We start from the raw sequence: 23,365 nt of genomic DNA on the forward strand, positions 1-23,365 counted from the left end.
CCAAATCGGCCATGGGCCCCCGTACCGCCTGGTCACGCTGCTGCTGGGCCCACAGTGTGACCTGGGTCCCTGTACGGCCTCCCATTGCTTCCACTCTGCCATGTGCCACTTTGAGGTCTCCTCACACTCCTGTGCTTTTCCATTTTGACATAGGTTGCTGGCAGATTACAGGCCTTCCATAGGTGCCACCAGGCCCCAAATCGGCCATGGGCCCCCGTACCGCCTGGTCACGCTGCTGCTGAGCCCACAGTGTGACCTGGGTCCCTGTACGGCCTCCCATTGCTTCCACTCTGCCATGTGCCACTTTGAAATCTCCTCACACTCCTGCGGTTGTCCATTTTGTCATAGGTTGCTGGCAGATTACAGGCCTTCCATAGGTGCCGCCAGGCCCCATATCGGCCATGGGCCCCCGTACCGCCTGGTCACGCTGCTGCTGAGCCCACAGTGTGACCTGGGTCCCTGTACGGCCTCCCATTGCTTCCACTCTGCCATGTGCCACTTTGAAATCTCCTCACACTCCTGCGGTTGTCCATTTTGTCATAGGTTGCTGGCAGATTACAGGCCTTCCATAGGTGCCGCCAGGCCCCAAATCGGCCATGGGCCCCCGTACCGCCTGGTCACGCTGCTGCTGGGCCCACAGTGTGACCTGGGTCCCTGTACGGCCTCCCATTGCTTCCACTCTGCCATGTGCCACTTTGAGGTCTCCTCACACTCCTGTGCTTTTCCATTTTGACATAGGTTGCTGGCAGATTACAGGCCTTCCATAGGTGCCGCCAGGCCCAAAATCGGCCATGGGCCCCCGTACCGCCTGGTCACGCTGCTGCTGGTCCCACAGTGTGACCTGGGTCCCTGTACGGCCTCCCATTGCTTCCACTCTGCCATGTGCCACTTTGAAATCTCCTCACACTCCTGCGGTTGTCCATTTTGTCATAGGTTGCTGGCAGATTACAGGCCTTACATAGGTGCCACCAGGCCCCAAATCGGCCATGGGCCCCCGTACCGCCTGGTCACGCTGCTGCTGAGCCCACAGTGTGACCTGGGTCCCTGTACGGCCTCCCATTGCTTCCACTCTGCCATGTGCCACTTTGAAATCTCCTCACACTCCTGCGGTTGTCCATTTTGTCATAGGTTGCTGGCAGATTACAGGCCTTCCATAGGTGCCGCCAGGCCCCATATCGGCCATGGGCCCCCGTACCGCCTGGTCACGCTGCTGCTGAGCCCACAGTGTGACCTGGGTCCCTGTACGGCCTCCCATTGCTTCCACTCTGCCATGTGCCACTTTGAAATCTCCTCACACTCCTGCGGTTGTCCATTTTGTCATAGGTTGCTGGCAGATTACAGGCCTTCCATAGGTGCCGCCAGGCCCCAAATCGGCCATGGGCCCCCGTACCGCCTGGTCACGCTGCTGCTGGGCCCACAGTGTGACCTGGGTCCCTGTACGGCCTCCCATTGCTTCCACTCTGCCATGTGCCACTTTGAGGTCTCCTCACACTCCTGTGCTTTTCCATTTTGACATAGGTTGCTGGCAGATTACAGGCCTTCCATAGGTGCCGCCAGGCCCAAAATCGGCCATGGGCCCCCGTACCGCCTGGTCACGCTGCTGCTGGTCCCACAGTGTGACCTGGGTCCCTGTACGGCCTCCCATTGCTTCCACTCTGCCATGTGCCACTTTGAAATCTCCTCACACTCCTGCGGTTGTCCATTTTGTCATAGGTTGCTGGCAGATTACAGGCCTTCCATAGGTGCCGCCAGGCCCCATATCGGCCATGGGCCCCCGTACCGCCTGGTCACGCTGCTGCTGGGCCCACAGTGTGACCTGGGTCCCTGTACGGCCTCCCATTGCTTCCACTCTGCCATGTGCCACTTTGAGGTCTCCTCACACTCCTGTGCTTTTCCATTTTGACATAGGTTGCTGGCAGATTACAGGTCTTCCATAGGTGCCGCCAGGCCCAAAATCGGCCATGGGCCCCCGTACCGCCTGGTCACGCTGCTGCTGGTCCCACAGTGTGACCTGGGTCCCTGTACGGCCTCCCATTGCTTCCACTCTGCCATGTGCCACTTTGAAATCTCCTCACACTCCTGCGGTTGTCCATTTTGTCATAGGTTGCTGGCAGATTACAGGCCTTCCATAGGTGCCGCCAGGGCCCAAATCGGCCATGGGCCCCCGTACCGCCTGGTCACGCTGCTGCTGGGCCCACAGTGTGACCTGGGTCCCTGTACGGCCTCCCATTGCTTCCACTCTGCCATGTGCCACTTTGAGGTCTCCTCACACTCCTGTGCTTTTCCATTTTGACATAGGTTGCTGGCAGATTACAGGCCTTCCATAGGTGCCGCCAGGCCCCAAATCGGCCATGGGCCCCCGTACCGCCTGGTCACGCTGCTGCTGGTCCCACAGTGTGACCTGGGTCCCTGTACGGCCTCCCATTGCTCCCACTCTGCCATGTGCCACTTTGAGGTCTCCTCACACTCCTGCGGTTTTCCATTTTGTCATAGGTTGCTGGCAGATTAGCGGCCTTCCATAGGTGCCGCCAGGCCCCATATCGGCCATGGGCCCCCGTACCGCCTGGTCAAGCTGCTGCTGGGCCCACAGTGTGACCTGGGTCCCTGTACGGCCTCCCATTGCTTCCACTCTGCCATGTGCCACTTTGAGGTCTCCTCACACTCCTGTGCTTTTCCATTTTGACATAGGTTGCTGGCAGATTACAGGCCTTCCATAGGTGCCGCCAGGCCCCATATCGGCCATGGGCCCCCGTACCGCCTGGTCACGCTGCTGCTGAGCCCACAGTGTGACCTGGGTCCCTGTACGGCCTCCCATTGCTTCCACTCTGCCATGTGCCACTTTGAAATCTCCTCACACTCCTGCGGTTGTCCATTTTGACATAGGTTGCTGGCAGATTACAGGCCTTCCATAGGTGCCGCCAGGCCCCAAATCGGCCATGGGCCCCCGTACCGCCTGGTCACGCTGCTGCTTGTCCCACAGTGTGACCTGGGTCCCTGTACGGCCTCCCATTGCTCCCACTCTGCCATGTGCCACTTTGAGGTCTCCTCACACTCCTGCGGTTTTCCATTTTGTCATAGGTTGCTGGCAGATTAGCGGCCTTCCATAGGTGCCGCCAGGCCCCATATCGGCCATGGGCCCCCGTACCGCCTGGTCACGCTGCTGCTGGTCCCACAGTGTGACCTGGGTCCCTGTACGGCCTCCCATTGCTCCCACTCTGCCATGTGCCACTTTGAGGTCTCCTCACACTCCTGCTGGTTTCCATTTTGTCATAGGTTGCTGTATGGCCTCCCATTGCTGCTGCCTCCACCGCCACACTGTGGCTCCAAACACTGGTTTTGGCCCCGTGACTGGCCAAATGAGTGAAGTGTGCGGTGATTCTAAGATCGACGGCACTCATCTGCATGTCATACTGACTGACAGTATTATTTCTCTTCCCCAGCAGACTCCAAGGGCATTTAAATTAAAGGTACAGTGTTCTGCACTAATATTAAGTCTCTCTGAAGCCTAGGAAAACCCTTTTTTAAGTTAAATTCACAGCGAATTTATTCGACTCGAATCGAATATTGTCCACGAATTCGCCGAATCAGTCGAATCGAATTTTTCATTTCTTCGCTCATCTCTACTCACAACCACACTCATTAGATACGATATCAGGTACAATTTCAATTTCCAAATTGCACCTGAAATCGTGCACCCTGGATGCGACTTGGCATGTGATTTGCATGCTCTGCGACTTGCAAATCGCATGCCAAATTGCACCCGATGTGACTGGGGGCTAACACCACAGTCACATCTAATCCTATGATTTGCAAGTCGCCTAGCATGCAAATTTCATGCCAAATTGCATTCGATGTGACTAGGTTCCCTTTCACATCCCTGTTCAATGATTTGTTGTATGCTGCACAGGTACACGTCACTGTGGCTTTCTTTCTGACTCTGATTTGTGGGGCCTGTATACCATGGGTTAACGCAGGTGGGAAGAGAATTAATCAGGTGCAAACACTTTCTCTGACCAAATGAATGACGGTGGGTGTGACCTACCTTATATAAAGAGTTGCAGTAGTGGGTGATTTTGCCTTGTGCAGGCCACATTATTTTCTGCAAGTCCTTGCCTGTGGTGGTTTGGGGAGGAAGAGATATTGTGGTGAATTGCCCCAGGCCACACTCACGCTGTGTTTTGATGTGGGCTGTAAATGCTTTGAAGTTTTTTCCTTCTAAGGTGTGTTTGTGTGTTATTTTACAATGATTGTGTGTTTATTATCTTTGCATTGTAATCCTAACACATGTCAATTGCTCTGCTCTTCCAAGTTTGCTTTATTTAGACTGAAACATTTGAGTACTGTCCGTGATACTTTTTTTATTTGCACTAACATACAATTTTTAGGACAAGCTTTTGGTGGAGTGTCCCCTTCTTCAGGTACAGGCAGTACTGAACACAAAGTTTTAGCAGAATGTTAGAAGAGATGTAGGGGATGGAAAAAAAACCAGAGATAAGACACAGCAAAGCAAAGTCTGGGGGGGGGGGGGGGGAGAGAACACTCACAGAGGCAGTCCTGCTTGAGGTGATAGTCATAAAACTGTTGGATAATGATTGAGGAATCCCATGTCCAAATTCAGGCCATTATCTCTTGTGTCAAATAGAATTATCATTCTTAGTTCAAAAGTTTTTCTTTCCTGAATGGATTTGAAATTTCCTTTAAGAACTAAAATATTGAGGTCTCCCAAAGTGTGGTCTGGTTGTGCGAAATGGTGTCCCACAGGTGTGCAAAAGTCATCTTCTTTATGTTCCTTGATGGTATGTCTTGTTTGCAACTTCTGTCCTGTTTCGCCAACATAAGATCCTTTGCTACATTTTCTGCACTGTATAAGGTACACAACATTACTGGAGGTGCAGCTATATGATTCGGAGATATTGAAGATCCATTTTGAGTGTCTGATGCTTTTTGATGGATTGATTTGGTTGAACAGTTTGCAGCAGCTTTTATAGCAGGGTTTGCTTCCATTATTTGTGACATCATAATCATAAGGAAGTTTCCTACTGATTAATTTATTTCCGAGGTTGGGGTTGTCTGAAGGCCAGTATTGGTGGTTGCTGGAATATTTCTTTCAGAGTTCCATCCTCTGTTATGATGGGTTGTAAATCTTTGATTATTTTTCTTATTCCTTCTAGTGCTGGGTTGTATGTGGTTACTAGAGGTACACGGTTGTTTGTTTTTTTTCTCTTTGTACTGAAGTAGATTTTCTCTTCGGGTTCTCAAGGCTATGTTTATGCTGTTGTTGATAGTTTTGTCCTTGTAACCTTTCTTATGGAAGGCGTCTGCTAGTGTCCTGAGATGTTTATCTCTGTCTCTTGGGTCAGAACACATTCGTTGGTATCTTATGGCCTGACTGTGTATGATGGCACGTTTCGTGTGTTGGGGGTGGAAGCTAGAACTGTGGAGGTAGTTGCATCCGTCAGTGGGTTTCCTGTATATTAAGGTGTGAAGCGTATCATCTCTGATGTATTCTATGGTGTCTAGGAAGTTGAAGTGTGTGTTTGAGTATTCCATTTTTAGTTTGATTGATGGATGAAAAGTGTTTATCAATGAGTAAAATTGTTTTAGGTATTCTACACCTTCTGTCCATATGATGAAAATATCATCAATATAGCGATAGTATCAAATGGATACATTGTTGCAACCACAAGACTTTTCATGTAAAATATAATAGCGGAGCTCTCTGCAAGGGACAGAAGTAAAAATGCCAACCATAGACGGGATGAAAAACGGCCGATTTTTTTTTTTTTTTTTACCGTTGGTGGTAACATAGGGCAATTGAACGACCAATTTTTCATTTTTTTAAAAACGGCTGGTTTTCGACCCATCTATGGCTTGCATAAGACCAGAAACTCAGACATATAGTAGGCCCAATTAACCTAACAGCACATCTTTGGAGTGTTGGCAGAAACACACCCGTGCAGAGAAAGCATGCAAACTGAGATGCAGACGAGTGCAGCTATGACTGAGATTAGAACCTATGACCCAAGTGCTGAAAGTTCTGAGTTCTAACCACTAAGCCACTGTAGGAGACAGAGTTTGAGCTGCAATGTAGAATAGTTACATTGTTTAAAAATAATGATAAAGCGAGCGCTGGTAAAATTATATAGCCAATGGCTGCAGCGCCTACTAAAATGGTATTACACAAGATAAATATAAATCTAGGTATAGATATGAAGGTAGCAGCTAGCACTCAGGGTATTGGCAACAGTCCCAGAATAGAAATATGTTAAAGTAATAGTGCAGACCTATAAATGCATGTTATCAATCATAAACGCATGTAAAATCAAAAAAGTGCAATAATGATGTAAACTGGTAAACGGTGCTAAAAAACATGCATTTATAGCACTGAATTTAGTGCGCTGCACTATTACTTTAACATAGAATAGTTACATGATTAAAGAAAATGAAGATATATAATTATATTGGGAAATTAGAACTAGACATTCCCAATTATTTGAGATATAAGTGTGAAAATGTTTGACATTTGAAAATAGAATGTATGACATTCATTAGGAAATGCATTAGTTGTCTGATCATTTTGCAGAAACAGCAACCCCCCCCCCCAAAAAAATATAGGTGTACTTTTTACTTTAAATTATAGGTATTCTCATATGCAAACAGAAAAACGCCAACAGGACAAAGCCCGTGGTTGTGCGCCACCTAGCGAACATATCCGGTATTGCATCTAGAAATGTGCCAGACGTGATTCCGGATTTACTAACAGGAAAAGAGTCTACAAGTAGACTCTTTTCAATGAGTTTGCTAGATGCCTTTTTGAAGATTGAGAGGTCTAGATTGATTGAATTGAGTCTGCCTGAATGTTCAGCGTCTGCTGGTAGACTCAATTCTTAGTAAATCAGGGCCTTTATGTTCACATGAAAAAAATCTGTATTTTTTGCTAGGAAATTAATTTAAACCCCAAACATTATATATTTTTTTAAAGCACACACCCTAGTGAATAAAATAGTGGGTGCTGCAATTTTTTATGTCACATAGTACTCGCGCAGCGATTTTTCAAACGCAATTTGTTTTAAGAAAATACTTATAATACTTTTAATGCACAAAAACACTAAATATTGGCCAATTATTTGGTAAAATATAAAAGATGATGGTATGTCGAGTAAATAGATACCAAACATGACATGCTTTAAAACTGCACATGCCCCGTGCAATGGCAACAAACTGCATACATTTTTAATATCCATAGGCAACGTTTTAAAAGCCTTTACAAGCTACCATTTTAGATTTACAGAGGAGGTCTAGTGTTAGAATTACTGCCCTTGATCTGACGTTCGTGGCAATGCCCCACATGCATGGTGCAACCGCTGTTTCCATACTGGCATTAATTTTACACTGTCCCTTCTTTTTTTTTTAATCACTTTTAATGCTATCACAGGGAATGCAAATATCCCCTATAACATCAATGGGCATTGTCATATATTCTTTTTTGAGAAATATGGGTTCTATCAGACTCTAGATATGTCCTCTGTCCTTACATTATCTTTTTTTAAAATTTTTATTTAATTGTTTATTCATTTTCCATTTAAAATACATATTTCATCATTACTCTCATATAACATACAAAACCGTCTGTTGTATACAAACCCTTAATTATATCCCTTTCTATCTTTATTCTCCTTACCCCTCCCCCCCCCCCACCTATCTAATACCTCTACCCATTCTGAAAACCAACCCCCCGCCACAAGTAAAACCACCCACTCTGCCTTTCTCCATTACATCTTTTCCTAAGTAAGGTGTACTTTCACAATATCCCACTCTACTACTCCATATATTTCATCTTGGACACAAAATCTTCCCATTTTCCCCACCTCCTGTAATATAACCCCATCTTGTCTTCTTGCATATAATACAGTTTCTCCATCCTACATATCTGGTTCACTCTTTCCACCCAATCCTCTTCTCTCGGCACTTCTGAGCTATGCCAAAACTTAGGTATCAGACCCTTTGCCGCATTCAGATAGTACCATATACGCAAATCCTTTTATTTATTTACTGATAGCTCTGTACTATGTAATAGACACAACTCTGGATCCAATCCTATCTTGTCCCAGAGATTATCCCAATTAAATGAACCATTGTCTCCCAAAAACCTTGAATCTTTGGGCACTCCCACCATATGTGATAAAACGTACCTGTCTTTCCATACCCACTCCAACACTCTGGTGTATTCTCCCCACTCATCTTGTGTTCAACGTTCGGTGCAATGTGCCATCTTGTTAAACACTTAAAGTTTACCTCCACCTCTCTCATGCTTATATTCTTGTGTGTTATGCAGGCCATAGATGGGTCGAAAATCGGCTGATTTTTCGGCCGAAAATAAAATCGGCCGATTTTCGGATCGTTAGTGGGCTATTTGTTCGGACGTTTTTCGGTATTTTGGCAGATTTTTTTTATCGATAAAGTTGGAAAAAAAATCGTCCGATTTTGCCGATCGTCCTATTTTCGCGGCAATGATGGGCAAATCGGCCGATTTTTTACCGATAAAAAATCTGCGCATGAGCAGTGACCTGCAAGAGGAAGACAAAAAGAAGAAAAAGAAGAAGAGGATGAAGAAGAAGAGGATGAAGAAGAAGAGGATGATGAAGAAGAAGCAGAAGAAGAGGATGATGATGAAGAAGAAGAGGAAGAAGAAGAAGAAGAAGAGGATGATGATGAAGAAGAAGAAGAGGATGATGATGAAGAAGAAGAAGATGAGGATGATGATGATGATGAAGAAGAAGAAGAGGAGGATGATGAAGAAGAAGAAGAGGATGATGATGAAGAAGAAGAGGATGATGATGAAGAAGAAGATGATGATGAAGAAGAAGATGATGATGATGAAGAAGAAGAGGATGATGATGAAGAAGAAGAGGATGATGATGATGATGAAGAAGAAGAAGAAGAGGATTATGATGAAGAAGAAGAAGAAGAAGAAGAAGAGGATGATGATGATGAAGAAGAAGAGGAAGAAGAAGAAGAGGAAGAGGAAGAGGAAGAAGAAGAAGAGGAAGAAGAGGAATTCCAGTACGGCAAAAAGTGTCCCTGCAGAGAGCTCCGCTATTTCTTTGACAGTTCTTTGACAGTTCCTTGACATTTACAGCGGTTGCAACATTGTATCTATTTGTTTCCGAATAAAAACATCTGTATCCTAAATGGATACAAATAGATACAATGTTGCAACCGCTGTAAATGTCAAGGAACTGTCAAAGAAATAACAGAGCTCTCTGCAGGGACACTTTTTGCCGGCTGTAGACGGGATGAAAATCGGCCGATTTTTTTTTTACCATTGCTGGTAACGTCGGCCGCTTGAACGACCGATTTTTTGTTTTTTAAAAGAAAAATCGGCCGTTTTTTCTCCCCGTCTATGGCCTGCATTAGTCTATATATTTTCCTTTGTTTGGCTTCATCTATCTCTACTCCCAAATCCCTTTCCCATTTTACTATGTACATTGGCTTTGTGTGTGTGTCTAACTCAGTGAGAATCTTGTTAACTTTTGCCGTGCCCCGTTTCCCATCTCCACGTGATTCCAACAACCTCTCAAACAGATTCCAATCCTTTCTCAATCTCAAAGGTTTCGGAAGATTCCCGACAAAGTGTTTTAATTGGTGATATCTCCACTTGTCTATCTTAATGAAAAGTTCCCTTTTGTCCTTTTTCAAATCCTTAAGTGTTCTCAATTCCTGCCCTTCCATAATATCCCTCAGTTGAATATCCTCCTTTGAATAACCTCCTTTTTAAACCATTTTCCTGTACTCTCCTCCCTACCTGGAAGGAAATACTCCGTGTTCCTCAGTGACATTATTTGTGAATTAAAATCCCATTTCATAAGCTTGTGCAGTTTATCCCAAACCTTTAAAACATTTAATGTATAAACACTCGTGGTATCTTTTAATCCTCTATATTGTGCTGGTACCCATATGATTTTACTCAAGTTAACTCTGCTTAATTCATTTTCAATCTTGACCCACCTTTTCCCCTCTGGATTGTGTGTCCAGTCATAAATTCTTGCTAGAACTAATACCTCTTAAAATCTGGCATTCCCAATCCTTCCTTCTCCTTTATTTATACTCAACAAATCAGAATATATTCTAGGGTTTTTATTTTTCCACATATATCTTGTTAACATCTTTTAATTACCTTAAAAAAAGCCTCCGGAAGTTTAATTGCGATCATCTGGAATTTATACAGGATTTTAGGTACAATTACCATTTTTATCAGACTGGTTACCTCCTCCCAATTTCTTTAATTCCTCCTTAATCTCATTTAAAAGTGAGATATAATTTGATTTCTACAAGTTCGTATATGAAGCAGTAAGTTTAACCCCTAGTTATTTTATCTCTCTATCTTTCCATATAAAAGGGAATTCTTTTTGTATCTTTTCTTTTTCACTGTTTGGAAGATTTACATTTAAGATCTCAGTTTTTGTTGGGTTGATTTTCAAATTTGACAGCTCCCCATAATCCTTTAAGCTCTTCATTAAATTTGGAAGTGAATAAATGTGATGCCGCGCTCTAATCAATCATGCAACATCAAAACATAACCTTAATCTATAAAAACATAAGTGCACCATAAATGTGCATATATTTACTCCTTAAATCAATCATTGCAGTGCATTAAATCTGGATATTAATGCACACTACGTTCTTTAATTAATATACCGGTGGTGATCTTAAACTGTAAGGAAGAAATCCTTTCTGCAATATAGTGTCAATCTCCCAGTGGATGCAGTAAAAAATAGAATACAATGTAATCTCCTCTGCAATAATTAGAGTAATGGTGTGCAATGGAAGTTGCACCGTGGATCAGTATAATAAACGGAATCCTTTCCTTCCTCAGCAGGCTGCTTGATCACATCCTCCTCGAATGGGACATATGTAAAAGAAGAAGAAATGCATAGTGTCTTATCTGGGGTGTAAGCTTTTAATGTGCGTTGGTTGTGCACTCACATGTAAAAAGATATAGATGCGCTTTGTAAATACATAAAGCCGCAGACAGCGGTGAGGTCAGTCTTGTTGGTGTGCCTGCGCACACTGTCAATACTCGCCGTGTCTCAATGCGGATGCGTGGTGATTTAATGCACTGCAATGATTGATTTAAGGAGTAAATATATGTATATTTATGGTACACTTATGTTTTTATATATTAAGGTTATGTTTTGATGTTGCATGATTGATTAGAGCGCGGCATCACATTTATTTACTGTTCATTTTTTGATGCACACCAAGTGAGGGTGAGCAAGGAAGCCGGCGATCTAATATATTGTACACAGAAATAGAAATGTGAGCACCTTCCAGTGGCTCACAAGTAATTGCACACTTTTATTAAATTTGGAAGTGTTATCCTAGGATTTCCCACATAGAACAACAGGTCATCCGCAAAGGCTGCCACTTTATGTTCAATTCCTCCTATCTGTATTCCTTTTATGTCCATATTTTTCCTAATTGTCAGTAAAGGTTCCAACGATAATACATACAACAATGGGGACAGTGGGCACCCCTGTCTTGTTCCATTTGACATCCCGATAGGTTCCGACCTCTCTCCATTAACCAAAATAACCGCGGAGGGCTCTCTATACAATTTTCCTATCCACTCTCTCATTCTAACTCCCAGTCCCAGAGTCTCCAGAGTGTCCATCATAAAGCTCCAATCTACTCTATCGAATGCCTTCTCAGCATCGAAAGCACCACCACCGGAGCCTTCCTCTTCCTAGCTTTCTGGATAAGGAACAAAGTTCTCAACCCATTGTCTCTATCCTCCCTCCCTTGTACAAATCCCACCTGGTCCCCCTGGATCCATTCTGGCATTAAATCTTTCAACCTATTTCCTAGAACCTTTGCATATAACTTAGTGTCTATGTTCAAAAGTGAGATTGGTCTATAACTAGAGCACTGAGAAGAATCTTTCCCTTACTTTTGAATAAGCACCACATGGGCCTGTAAAGATTCCCGCCTCATCTCCATCTCTCCGCCCAGGGCGTTCATATATTTCTTCAATTTAGGTATTAACAATTCACTATATTTTTTATAATACCTCACAGTATAACCATCTGGGCCTGGGCTTTTCTCCGTCATGGTACTTTTTAATGCTATTTTTATTTTCTCCTGCTTAATTTCTAAATCAAGGGATTTCAGTTGATCTTCACTTAACTTCGATAGTCCTGCGTTTTTTAGATATACCCTTCTTTTTTCTCTGCTCTCATTTCCACTTTTATTTACTGAATCCTGGGAAGTAATATTATACAGCTTACTATAATATTCCTTAAACACCTTGACGATCTCTTTAGTAAAATAAATCATTTCTCCCTTGGGGTTTCTTATTTTTTCTATATAATTCCTGTTTTTCTTTTTCCTCAAGGCTCTCATTAAATATTTTCCTGGTCTATCTCCCCATCCATACCTCTCACTTGCTACTCTGTTAAAAACTCTTCTCCTCTCCTCCTCCATCAATATCTCTAGTTCTTCTTTCTTTTTTATTACCTTCTGTCTTATCTCTTTTGTTATTCTATTTTTATGTATCTGCTCCAGGTCAAATATTTCTTTTAACAGCCCAGTAAGTTTCTCTCTTCTTTCCCTTTTCTTTTTTGCCCCGGACGTGATTAATATACCTCTTATGTAGGCCTTATGGGACTCCCATACTGTAGCCACCGACACTTCCCCTGTCTCATTCTCCTGAAAAAATCTTTCAATCTCCTCTCTAATCTTCTGATCAATCTCCTGATCCAGGAGAAGAGCCTCATTCAACTTCCATCCTATACCTCCTGTCGACCGCCTCCCCCACCCTAATTTCAATATAACAGGGGCATGGTGTGAGAGACACATTGCCTCTATTTCTACTTTAGTCACCATCTCTATAAGTTGATGATCAACCAATATATAGTCCAATCTTGAATACATCTCATGTGCATGAGAGAGGAAGGAATAGTCTCTCTCTTTTCCATGTATTATTCTCCAAATATCCACCAGTTGGCACTCATGCATCACCTTCTTTAAAGTTCTCAAAGACCTACCTCCCTCTCGTTGCACAGAAGAGGTCGTATCCATTTGTGGATCCATACAGAAATTCAAGTCCCCTGCCACTATCAAGCGTCCCTTTTTGAAGGCCATCAGTTTTCTCAAAACACCTTTCAGATATACCTCCGGTCTCTTATTTGGGCAATAAATATTCGCAATTGTACATTCCATCTCTTGCAATCTACCTTTCAAAAACAAAAATCTCCCTTCAGGATTTCTCTCTCCTCTATCTCCAACCTTATGTTTTTTGCAAACCCTATTGCTACTCCCTTAGCTCTCTTAATTGGGGAATCTGCATAACACCATGTTGGGTAATTTCTAGAATTCAACTTAATATTTGACTTAATCTCAAGATGTGTCTCCTGCAAAAAAAACCACCAAAGCTTCTCTATGTTATAACTCTTTGAATAGCTTAAATCTCTTCTCAGGACAATTCAACCCATTTACATTATATGTTATAAACCGTAAATCTTCCATACTTCTTGAACCTCTACTTTTATACCTCCTTCTATCATGCAGAGTGTTGTCCCTAAAACCCCTCCCACATCACCTCCCTTCCAGCCCCCCATCCCACCCCTCCTCCCATCTATCTCCTCCCCCCCACCCATCCCCCTCCCGTTTTTTCCCCCTCCCATTTTTAGGCTTGTGAAATTCCTACTAATCATTTGTGGGCCTATTCCCACCTTTGATTTAAATCTTTGGGGTTGACCTCCGCCCATGAATGGCTCTCCCTTCCTTCAACCTCCCCAATTACCCTCTCTCTATCAAATTGACTCAGTAAATTTCCACCGACCCTTAGAGCGGAAATATGGAGGGGGTATCGTAAGGAGGGGGAAGGAGAGGAAGAGAAAAAAAAAAATGAATTCTCTCCCCTCTCCTAAACCACTCCTCCCCATCCTTTCCCCCTCTAACAAGTTGCCAGTCCTCTTTTCTTATAGCTCCTATTTTTCCATCCTCTTCTTCCCACCCAGCTATCTCCATTCTTTGCAAGTCCAATCTATCACAGAAGTCTCTCAAGTCCTCCGGAAATCTCAAACAAGCTGTAACTCCATTTTTCTATCCAATTAGGCGCGCTGGGGTCCCCCATCTATAATGCATGTTCTGCTTTCTCATCTGCTCCAACAGGGGTTTCAGGGATCTATTTCTCCACAAGGTCTCTGGTGTTAAATCTGCAAAAATCTGGACATCTATTTCTCCATACTTAACCTCCTTGGCGGTATTCCCGAGTGTAGCTCGGGGTAACATTTCAGTACCAAAAGCGGTAACCCCGAGCTACACTCGGGCTTACCGTGCGGCACTGCTCCAGCATGTGTTCTTCACTTACCTTACCCTGCGCTCCCACGATGTGTCCCCTGCAGCGTCCCCGGCCATCTCCTCCGGCCGATGCCGGCATCCGGCTTCTGTGTCCTGTCCCTGTGACGTCGGGACGTACGGGCGCCGTCGCTGCCGGCGGCGGGAAATTTAAAAATTTTAAAAAATGTCATATTTTTTTTTAGTAAAACATTGCTGTCTCAACCAATTTCACATACATATTGTCCCTAGTGCTTTGTCCTGCGCCCTGCCTGCATTTTGTCTGTTCTTTCTGCCTGGAAACTGAGAAATGTCCATGGCGTCCAAAAAGTGTCCCTTTAGGTCAAAAGCGGTTTAGATCAGCTAGAGAACAGCGATAGTAAATCAGAACCACTTGCAGAATTGAGTGATAATGATTCGTGGGGGAAATTCGTCATCAGACACTGAAAACGATTTTGCGACTGAGCTCAGCAATGTGCGAACTTGGCGCTCTATTTCACATTTCAGTGTTTTTGGTTTGATTATATTATTGAATTAAATTTTTTATTATTTTTATATTATTTTTATGATTATTTATTAAATTATAATTTATGATTTTGTGTTTCAAATTTTATCATACCCGGGATGTTTACTAGACTCTTGTTCGGACAGATTTCAGTGAGTTTTTCCTAAAAATTACAGCCTACAATAAAAAAACTACATATTTCCATGCCAAAAAATGGTACCGCTTTCAGCACCAAAAATCTGAAATAATCATACCGCCAGGGAGGTTAATTGTTGTTCTTCCTTTGATCTTCCTCCAAATCTCATCTTTATCACCATACTTTTGAAATTGGGCAACTGTATCTCTTGGTTTTTCCTTCCCAGTACCCTGTTGGAGCTTTCCTATTCTGAAAACTCTGTCCAGTTTGATCAAGTCTAGTTCAGGTCTGTCCATTATGGAGTTAAAAATTCTGCATACTAATTCTTGCAATGTTTCCCCTTTTACAGTCTCTGGAATTCCTTGTATCCTAAGATTACTTCTCCTGTCTCTATTTTCTTGTACCTCTATCCTATAAAGCAATTGTTTCTGAAATTTCCCCATATTTGTTATCTTCTTTTCTAAATCGGCTATGGTTTGGGCCTGATTTTTAACTTTCTCCTCCATTTCTTCCACTCTCAATAACAGCTGCCCCAAATCATTCCGAATAGTTGCCATTTCTTGCTTTAATGTTTTCTCCAAGCTTTTAAACATTTCTGTCATCTCTTTTTTATTCGGTACATGTAGTTCACTTTCAGATTCTTTCTTCTCCATAATACCTGCTATTTGTTGACTACAGCTACTATACATGCCCAATGATAATCTAGGGCTATTTCCCAGACTAGTTTCCATTTCATCCTTTTCGCTGCCGCCTTGGGACCTTTCTGGGGTAACGTTTCCCTGGGACGTGTATTTCTTGATCGTACCAGTTTGGGACCCTTCGAGCCCACTTCCTTTAGCTCCTTTCTTTCTCCTTATCTCCTCTATAGGTCTTATTCTCTTCTATATACTCAGAATAAGTACATGTTAAATGTCTATATTAGTGTCCCAGCCTTGCCTTACTATTTGTCTATTTACTTTTTCTTTTCTGAGTCCTCTTAATCCTCTTCTCTTCTCCACTTCTTTATGTCCCTTGGGAATCCCCCCTCCTCTCCTTCACCCTTTGCTCCTCTATACAATACAGTATGTCAGTTAGCAGACAGCAAGCCTCGGCCGCTCTCACTCACCCTCCTCTTTCTTCCTTTTCTGCTCCGGGCTTCAGGTGTAGGGCTTTCCTCAGTAAGTATGTCCTTAGGGGGATTCCTCTGGATCTCTTGCTATTCTCTCTTAAATCCCCGTTTTATTAGGGGTCCATCCTTGGAGAGCAAGCTGGGTCTCATGGGTCCACTTCAAACCGGACCGCAAGCCGGGGAATGAAGTCAGGAGTAGACCGGCACCTCCTTCTCTTCTCGGGAAGCTGGCTGGCTTCTTTTCCTCCCAGTGCTCCTCTACAGCAGACCACGTGGTCACGCCGCGTCACCTCGTCTCCCAGCAACCCGGCTAGGCGTCCCGTGTAGCCCCGGGGGGATCGATCTCTGTCTCCAACTCCCAGCCTCTCACATCCCCGGTTCTCTGCTCTCTCCTTCTCCTTCCACACTCCGGTGAGTCTCGTTCCACAATTTCTACATCAGAAGGACCCTTAGGGAGGTTGGGATACAGAGCCTGGTGGAGAGCTACTACCTCGCGCTCTCCTCAGCCGCCATGTTCCCTGCCCTTACATTATCTAATCAAATCAAGATCGGTGTGATCAGATGCTTTCCCAATTTACAAATGGCGCTCTTTATATCCTGTGAAACTGAAGTGATAAAATGCTTGTAGCTTCAGATTTCTTAGGCTATAGAGATGTTGGCACCATTCTGGTCTCCAATCAGCTCTATGGTCAGCTAGCAGAAACAGCGGCTGCATTCTCAGGCTGCCCCAATGGCACGGGACTGCCCGAGAAGGCCGTGGATGGCAGTGGGGGAGGGGTCATCGTCTTCCGCTGCTTGTAAAAGCAATCCTGCAGCTAATTAGCCACTAGGATTGCTTTTACATGAAAGCCAATTGCCGGCTGAAAAAAACGATACCAGGATAATGCCTGCAGCTGTAGGCATCATCCTGGTATAACTATTCAAAGTCCAGTGATGTACCAGTACTTCAGTTTACGAATTTAATTCGTTCTGCAGAACATTTCATATAGCGAAAAATTTGTAAACCGAAACACTGTTTCCCATACGAATGCATTGAAAACCAATTAATCCGTTCAGAAGGTCAGAAAAACAGTAAACGCTACTAAAATACTGCATGAATTATTTTATTAACTCATGCAGTATTTTAGTAGTGACAACCATGTGTTAATATTTTAGTTGTCAGCGGGGTTCCCCACTGACAGATGAATGTAAAAGAATTGCTGGTAATAAAAAAAAATATTTAATTGCAGGCAATGCACTCAGCTGTCAGGTGCCAGTTTTTAAATGTAATTACCGTTTTTTTTCCCTTCACTATACAGTAGTTCAGGAATTCAGCAGTTACTTTCCCCCTCCAGCTGAAAGAGAGAAAGTTTCTTTTAGTTTATTTAAAAGATTAAAAGTTACAATGTTTCCTTTCAGTTTCTTAAAAGATACAATGTTTCCTTTCAGTTTCTTAAAAGATACAATGTATCCTTTCAGTCTCTTAAAATATACAAAGTATCCTTTAGCTCTGGGAAACTGACAGCTAATGTGAGTTATACTGAAGAAAAATAAAAGATGGCAATTGCATTTAAAAATCAGCACTGACATACACTTAGTATTGTGAAAAAAATTAGTAAAAAATTTGTAAACCAATGTATTATTTTCAATGGATTTTCATTCGTAAACCAACAATTACGTTAACAGAGGCATTCGTAAAGCGAGGTATTACTGTATATGCTATGTTTTTTTTTTTGTATGCAGCCTGTGGACTGAATGAACAAAAGAAGAAATCTCTGCCATAAAAAGTGTGTAGTATGCCCACCATTGGAATATGCCGCCCTGCATTCACCCATTTCTCTTGGTGGGCACACTTTTCCACATGCACCAGTTCCAAGATTGTACAAATGTCTAAATAGTGTCATGCTTGAATAAAAATTGTCCATGTATAAGTAGTATTCCATATACAAAAAATCCAGAAATCCCCTGTAGACAACCAGCTTGCAAACAAACTGAATTAGCTTGTCTAACAGTATGCGTTAAAACCAGAGGTTTAGTTAGCACACATTTGCAAACACATGGCGAGCTGTAGAGCCTCTTCACAACACCCCATCGGGTGGTTTTAACGCATACTGTTAGACAAGCTAATTCAGTTTGTTTGCAAGCTGGTTGTCTACAGGGGATTTCTGGATCTGGAAGCTGTCCATTTTACCAAGATCGTCTGCTCCCGGATGGTTACCCACTGTACCTGCTTGATGAGTGATCTCCAGAGGTTATACTACATATGCGCTTTTATATAGCGCGTCCGGTGAGTGCGCAATTTTATCGTTTGATCCTGGGTTTACTAGCTTCTATGCAAGATCCTGCGTTTACTCGCCTGGACATTATTATTTACATTTTTTGAAAGCACTGGTCATTATCTCTGTTTTATGCTATATATTACAGTGCGTTTTAGATTACCTGAGACATATATGGGCCTACAGATCTCATCACATATTTATTAGCGCCGCACTTCTTAAATTTTTTGTGTATCTTTGAAGGTTTTGCTGTGATTGCCTTGGGTGCATTGGCTGCTGATGTGAGAGCGCTCACTTTCTTATTTTCTTTTCCTTTTTAGTATTCCATATGGAGAAGGATGACACCAAGTCCCAAACTATCTTGCCACTGCTCCCCATGTAGTCTGGGCATCTGGGGGGCTCCATGTGACTATCTTTTTCCTCGTAAATCCAAACAATACTTGTGCTCGCCACCGCACCAGCTTGTACTACACTTATGGGACTCGCCACGTCACCAAGTCATACTGCAGTGCTGGTATTATTATTATACAGGATTTATATAGCGCCAACAGTTTGCGCAGCACTTTACAAAATAATGGGAGACAATACAGCAACAATACAGTTCAAGACAAGAGGGTTAGGAGGGCCTAAACCTGGGAGCTTACAATCTAAGGTATGTGAAAGACCAGGATGTACTAGACCGCTGGTGTCACCAGTTCACCAAAAGGTAGCGTGGCACTAATACTGGCACTCTGCTGCATATGAGAGTCATCAAAATTTACCAGCAAGTGCTAACAGAGGCCTGATTCTGCGAACACTGTGGTTTTGTGTACAATGTATCAAGTGACAGTGACCTACTGACACTGCACTTGCTGGGGGAGAAGGGGGGGGTGTAGCAATCGTGCACACAGAGATGGACGCGGTTATCCATTTTGCTCCAAACCCCTCCATCTTGTATCTCTCCCAAATCAGATTCCTCCGATATCCCCCCTCCCTCTCTGTTGAGTGACATGTGGTCTGTTTGATAACAGAGATCACAGGCAGCAAACTCATTGGGAGGACGTCATGGCTATAAACCCCACTAGCTGGTGCCCCTATGTCTGAGAGACTCTTGCTGGAGAAGGGATCATAAAACCATAAACCAATCCTTCACGGAGCTTCAAAGACATTCCAGGTAGTCGTAAAAACAGACTAACATTTAAAAACTCACTTTTTCATATAATTTTATATCTTTAAATAGGACATAATTACATAAACATGGAGCACATATTTGAATGGCTCACCTTAATACAAGTCGCCTGGTATATTACACACCCTAGCCGGCATATACAGGAGAGCAGATAATTATATCTCCTTAACCATCCAAGCAGGTATGTCATATTTCATATCTAACCGTGCAGCAGATGCGTCTGCATATTACTCTACTAGTGGCCAGGCTGCTAAATGCACCGAGAATAAGTTATGAACCATGACATCAATTGGGAGAGTTTTTTGTTCTAGCTTGGGTCTCCGTCCCAACACCCCTCCCCAAATGAGGCGATTGGTTCTCTGCTTTAAGAAGACACCCTGCTGAGTTCCTAGAAAAAGCTGAGCTAAGCTGAGTTAAGGGAAGTTGAAGATTCTCCCTTTTAACATTGGAACTAACTTTGGGAGATAAGGCATCATTTTGGCTCTGAAACCTGATCTGCTTAACCCAAGGCTGAGGGCAAGTACTTTATCCCTCTAAACTTCTTTCTGTTATCTCTTTGATGTGCTATTGCTCTTTGTATATTTTTATATATATTTTGGCTACATCTTTTTCTGTAAATATTATTATTGCACCCTTTTGACCCTTTAGTAATAAATCTTACTTTCTGAAAGTGTTGAACTGTTTCTAAAGCTCTTTAATGCAAACTAAGAACCCCCGCCTCTGAAGAGCGCTACTGTGTGTGTGTTTTAAACTTCGGTATATCGCTGCCTGCGGTGACAGTGGTATACAGACGATTATTCAAGAGAAGGGCTGGGGTCTGACGTTGCAATTGTCGGGGGGGGGGGGTAAGCATAGGGGCTAAATGCAGGTGTTGGCAGGTTGGCAGGTGCCGGGGCTGATCCCGCTAATGCTGCATTTTTGGGGACGCTGTACTAATGTGAACACTGGTATAGTGCTGATCTGATCAAAGATGTTGATCCGTTCAGACACTATACTAGCAATGGAGATTTATTGTGTATGAGCATCTTCCTGGCAATCAAGGGGTTAAATGTGATGACTGGTGTACTGATGGGCAATCTGACGCCATCTGGGAGGGGCGTGAAAACCACGGTAGCGCCAATCACGTATATATATATATATATATATATATATGTGATTTTGCGCACCTGCGCTGCCCTGTAGCAGTATTTCTGCTATAGGGCGGTCAGGAAGCGGTTACAGAAGCAGTTTGTGTTATGGCGCTGCGTTACTTTAACTGACAATTGCGCGGTCATGCAACGCTGCACCAAAATGAAATTTACATCTTTTTTCCCCACAAATTGATCACCTGTGCGTTGTTTATTTTTCACGCTATAAAAAAAACACGACAATTTTGAGGAAAAAAAATATTTTGGACTTTTTGCTATGAAACATGTCCAGTAAAAAAATGTAAAAATCTAATTTTCTCATAAATTTCAGCCAAAATGTATGCTGCGACATGTCATTTCTTTCTAAAAAAAATCCCAATACGTGTAAATTAATTGGTTTACGTGAAAGTTATAGCATTTATGGTGGTACAGATACTGGATTTTTAATTTTCTTTTATACTAATAATGGTGGTGATCAGTGACTTATGGCAGGACTGCGGGACTGTGGCGGACATTCTGACACTGGGGGGAACTGACTTGGGGTCACTGACATCCCCAGTGACACCAATACCGTGATCAGTGCAAAAAAAAAAACCCACTGACACTGTAGTAATGGCACTGGGGAGGAAGGGGTTAACTTTTTTAGGCAATCAAAGGGTTAACTGTGTGAGGGTAGTGTTTTACTAGTGGGCGGGGGGGGTGTGCTTCACTGTTGCACGCTGCCCCGGAAAGCTAATCTCTGCTTTCCGTGACAGTGTGTTGGGAACTGACAGGGAGCAGAGCTGCATTGAAAACAATGCAGCTGTGCTCTGTGTCACTGTTTGCCGGCAATCGCGGGAGCTGGCGGGTAATGACCAGCCGGGACCTGGTGACTGACACCCACGGCCGCGATCGGCGGCATGGGTAGGGCAGTTGCGCGCCTCGTGCACGCCCCCTACCTGATATGCAAAATGACATTTATAAACGTGATTTTGCACAATGGTGCCGCCCTGCCACAGTGTACTGTGGCTGGTCGGCAACCGGTTAATATTTGCAGTCCTACAAAATGGTTGTTCTTTACGGATCCTTCTCACATTGTTGAAACCAATGCTCCCCTGTGTGTCTGATATCCTAATTCACAATTGTTAAGGGTTATGTGGGTTCCATTGCTGAGCTCCTCTGCCTAAACATGCTGGTTTCTGGCTGTCACACTGATGCTTTGTCTTCAGTCACCAACCAGGAACCAATACTGTATAGGTATCAGGATCTCCGACTTTTCTCCAATTGTAATTTGCTGCATTCTTGTTCCAGGTCAGTGATTCAGAAACTAGCATTGTGAAAGTGGTCACCAATGTCAGTCCCCATAATATTGTCATGGCACGTGTACTTTAAGCAGCAAATGGACGTAATGGGGAGCCAGTTTTAAGGCCCCCCCACACTCATGGGGTTGTGACAGCTGAGGTGGGGCAGTTTCAAGGCCCCCCTGCCCATTCTTTCTCCTCAGGCACCCTGGAGGTCAAGAGGTCAGATCACACCTTGTCCAACTGTGGGAAATCTGCCCAGCAACATTCCCTCTCAGGTGACACAGGTGTGATCTGCCCGGAAATAGGAGAGGTCAGCTGACCCTCCTGGGGAACATTCTGGAAGGTCACATGACCTTTAACCTAGGGTCAGCTGACCTTTTGGATCTTCCAGAAGGGGCTTAACCCCCTATAAAAAGGGGCTCCGTGAGGGGTTCTGAGCCAGTCCTTAGACCCCTGTCTGACAGCTCCCCTCCCCCCTCCCTTGTCGCAGCCATATTATTACGTGGTTTGGTCACCTTTCTACAAAGGGGGACAGTTGATTTCATTGTCTTTGGATATATTTTCACCCCGAGTCGTAGTGGCTGGGTTGTTGTCAATGGTTGATGTTATTGATAGTAAGTATAAATGGTTATTGATAACATGATGTAAGGGGTCACATATTTATAGCAGTAATAAAGAGGCCGCGGCCAATTAACCTCCAATGCTGTTTGTGTTGATTTCATTCATTTCAGACATGCCGGCTACAATCCCATAATAGTACGAAGCCACTAAGTGCTCCATCTAATGAATAATCTACACGTCTTCCATATATAATAAAATAACAAACACATGACAGAGCAAAGCATGTAATATTGTCAATGTCTTAGGGAATGTGACTCCCAATGTATACACTGCAAGAACAAACTCCTAATATGCCCACCAAACACATACTGTGCATTCTCTGTATGGGGAAATGACTGGGATGACATTGCAAAGGAAAGAAAATGAACAAAGTCTTACTCAGATCAGGGTATGCGGTGTTATTACATTGACACTCTCCTGATGGGTTGCATTCTTCATCTGTGGCACATCCAAACACACAGATAGGAGTAGCTGAGAAGACACAGCAGGAAAATATCTGTTTATAATGACATCCTACAATGATCAGACTCAGAAAGTACACTTTAAACTGATATGAAAATACTTACATGTGCAACAGGATAGATCAGCTCTGTAGTATAGGCCATCTGGACAGCAGAGGGTATGACCAGGGCATGGTGTATTTTTATTTGGAATACAGGGCGCAAAGCCATCATTACATAAACATCCCGATTCAGAATAACAGTCCCCATAACATGGGACAGAGTCACAATAAGTCATATTCTGGTACTGGGCTGAGAAGAGAACAAAAAGATGTTAGAAATCAGGAGCTTTTATAATTAGACAATTTACAGATCAAATCAC

General features: G+C 43.5%; 1 protein-coding gene across 1 annotated transcript in view; it reads right to left on the bottom strand.

Moving 5' to 3' along the window:
• LOC149439322 (uromodulin-like) overlaps nucleotides 1-23,365 on the bottom strand; it is a 73,102-nt gene that overhangs the window by 37,698 nt on the left and 12,039 nt on the right. The window contains exons 3-4 of the mRNA XM_089659206.1: nucleotides 23,110-23,295; nucleotides 22,922-23,014 (exon numbers count right to left, since the gene is read on the bottom strand). Of these exons, the coding sequence (XP_089515332.1) occupies nucleotides 22,922-23,014; nucleotides 23,110-23,295 (279 nt within the window). The remainder of the gene's footprint in view (nucleotides 1-22,921; nucleotides 23,015-23,109; nucleotides 23,296-23,365) is intronic.

This window comes from Staurois parvus, unplaced genomic scaffold, assembly GCF_062004578.1.
Source record: "Staurois parvus isolate SC_StPar_1 unplaced genomic scaffold, SC_StPar_1.0 ptg001134l, whole genome shotgun sequence".
In the NCBI taxonomy this organism is placed as follows: Eukaryota; Metazoa; Chordata; class Amphibia; order Anura; family Ranidae; genus Staurois; species Staurois parvus.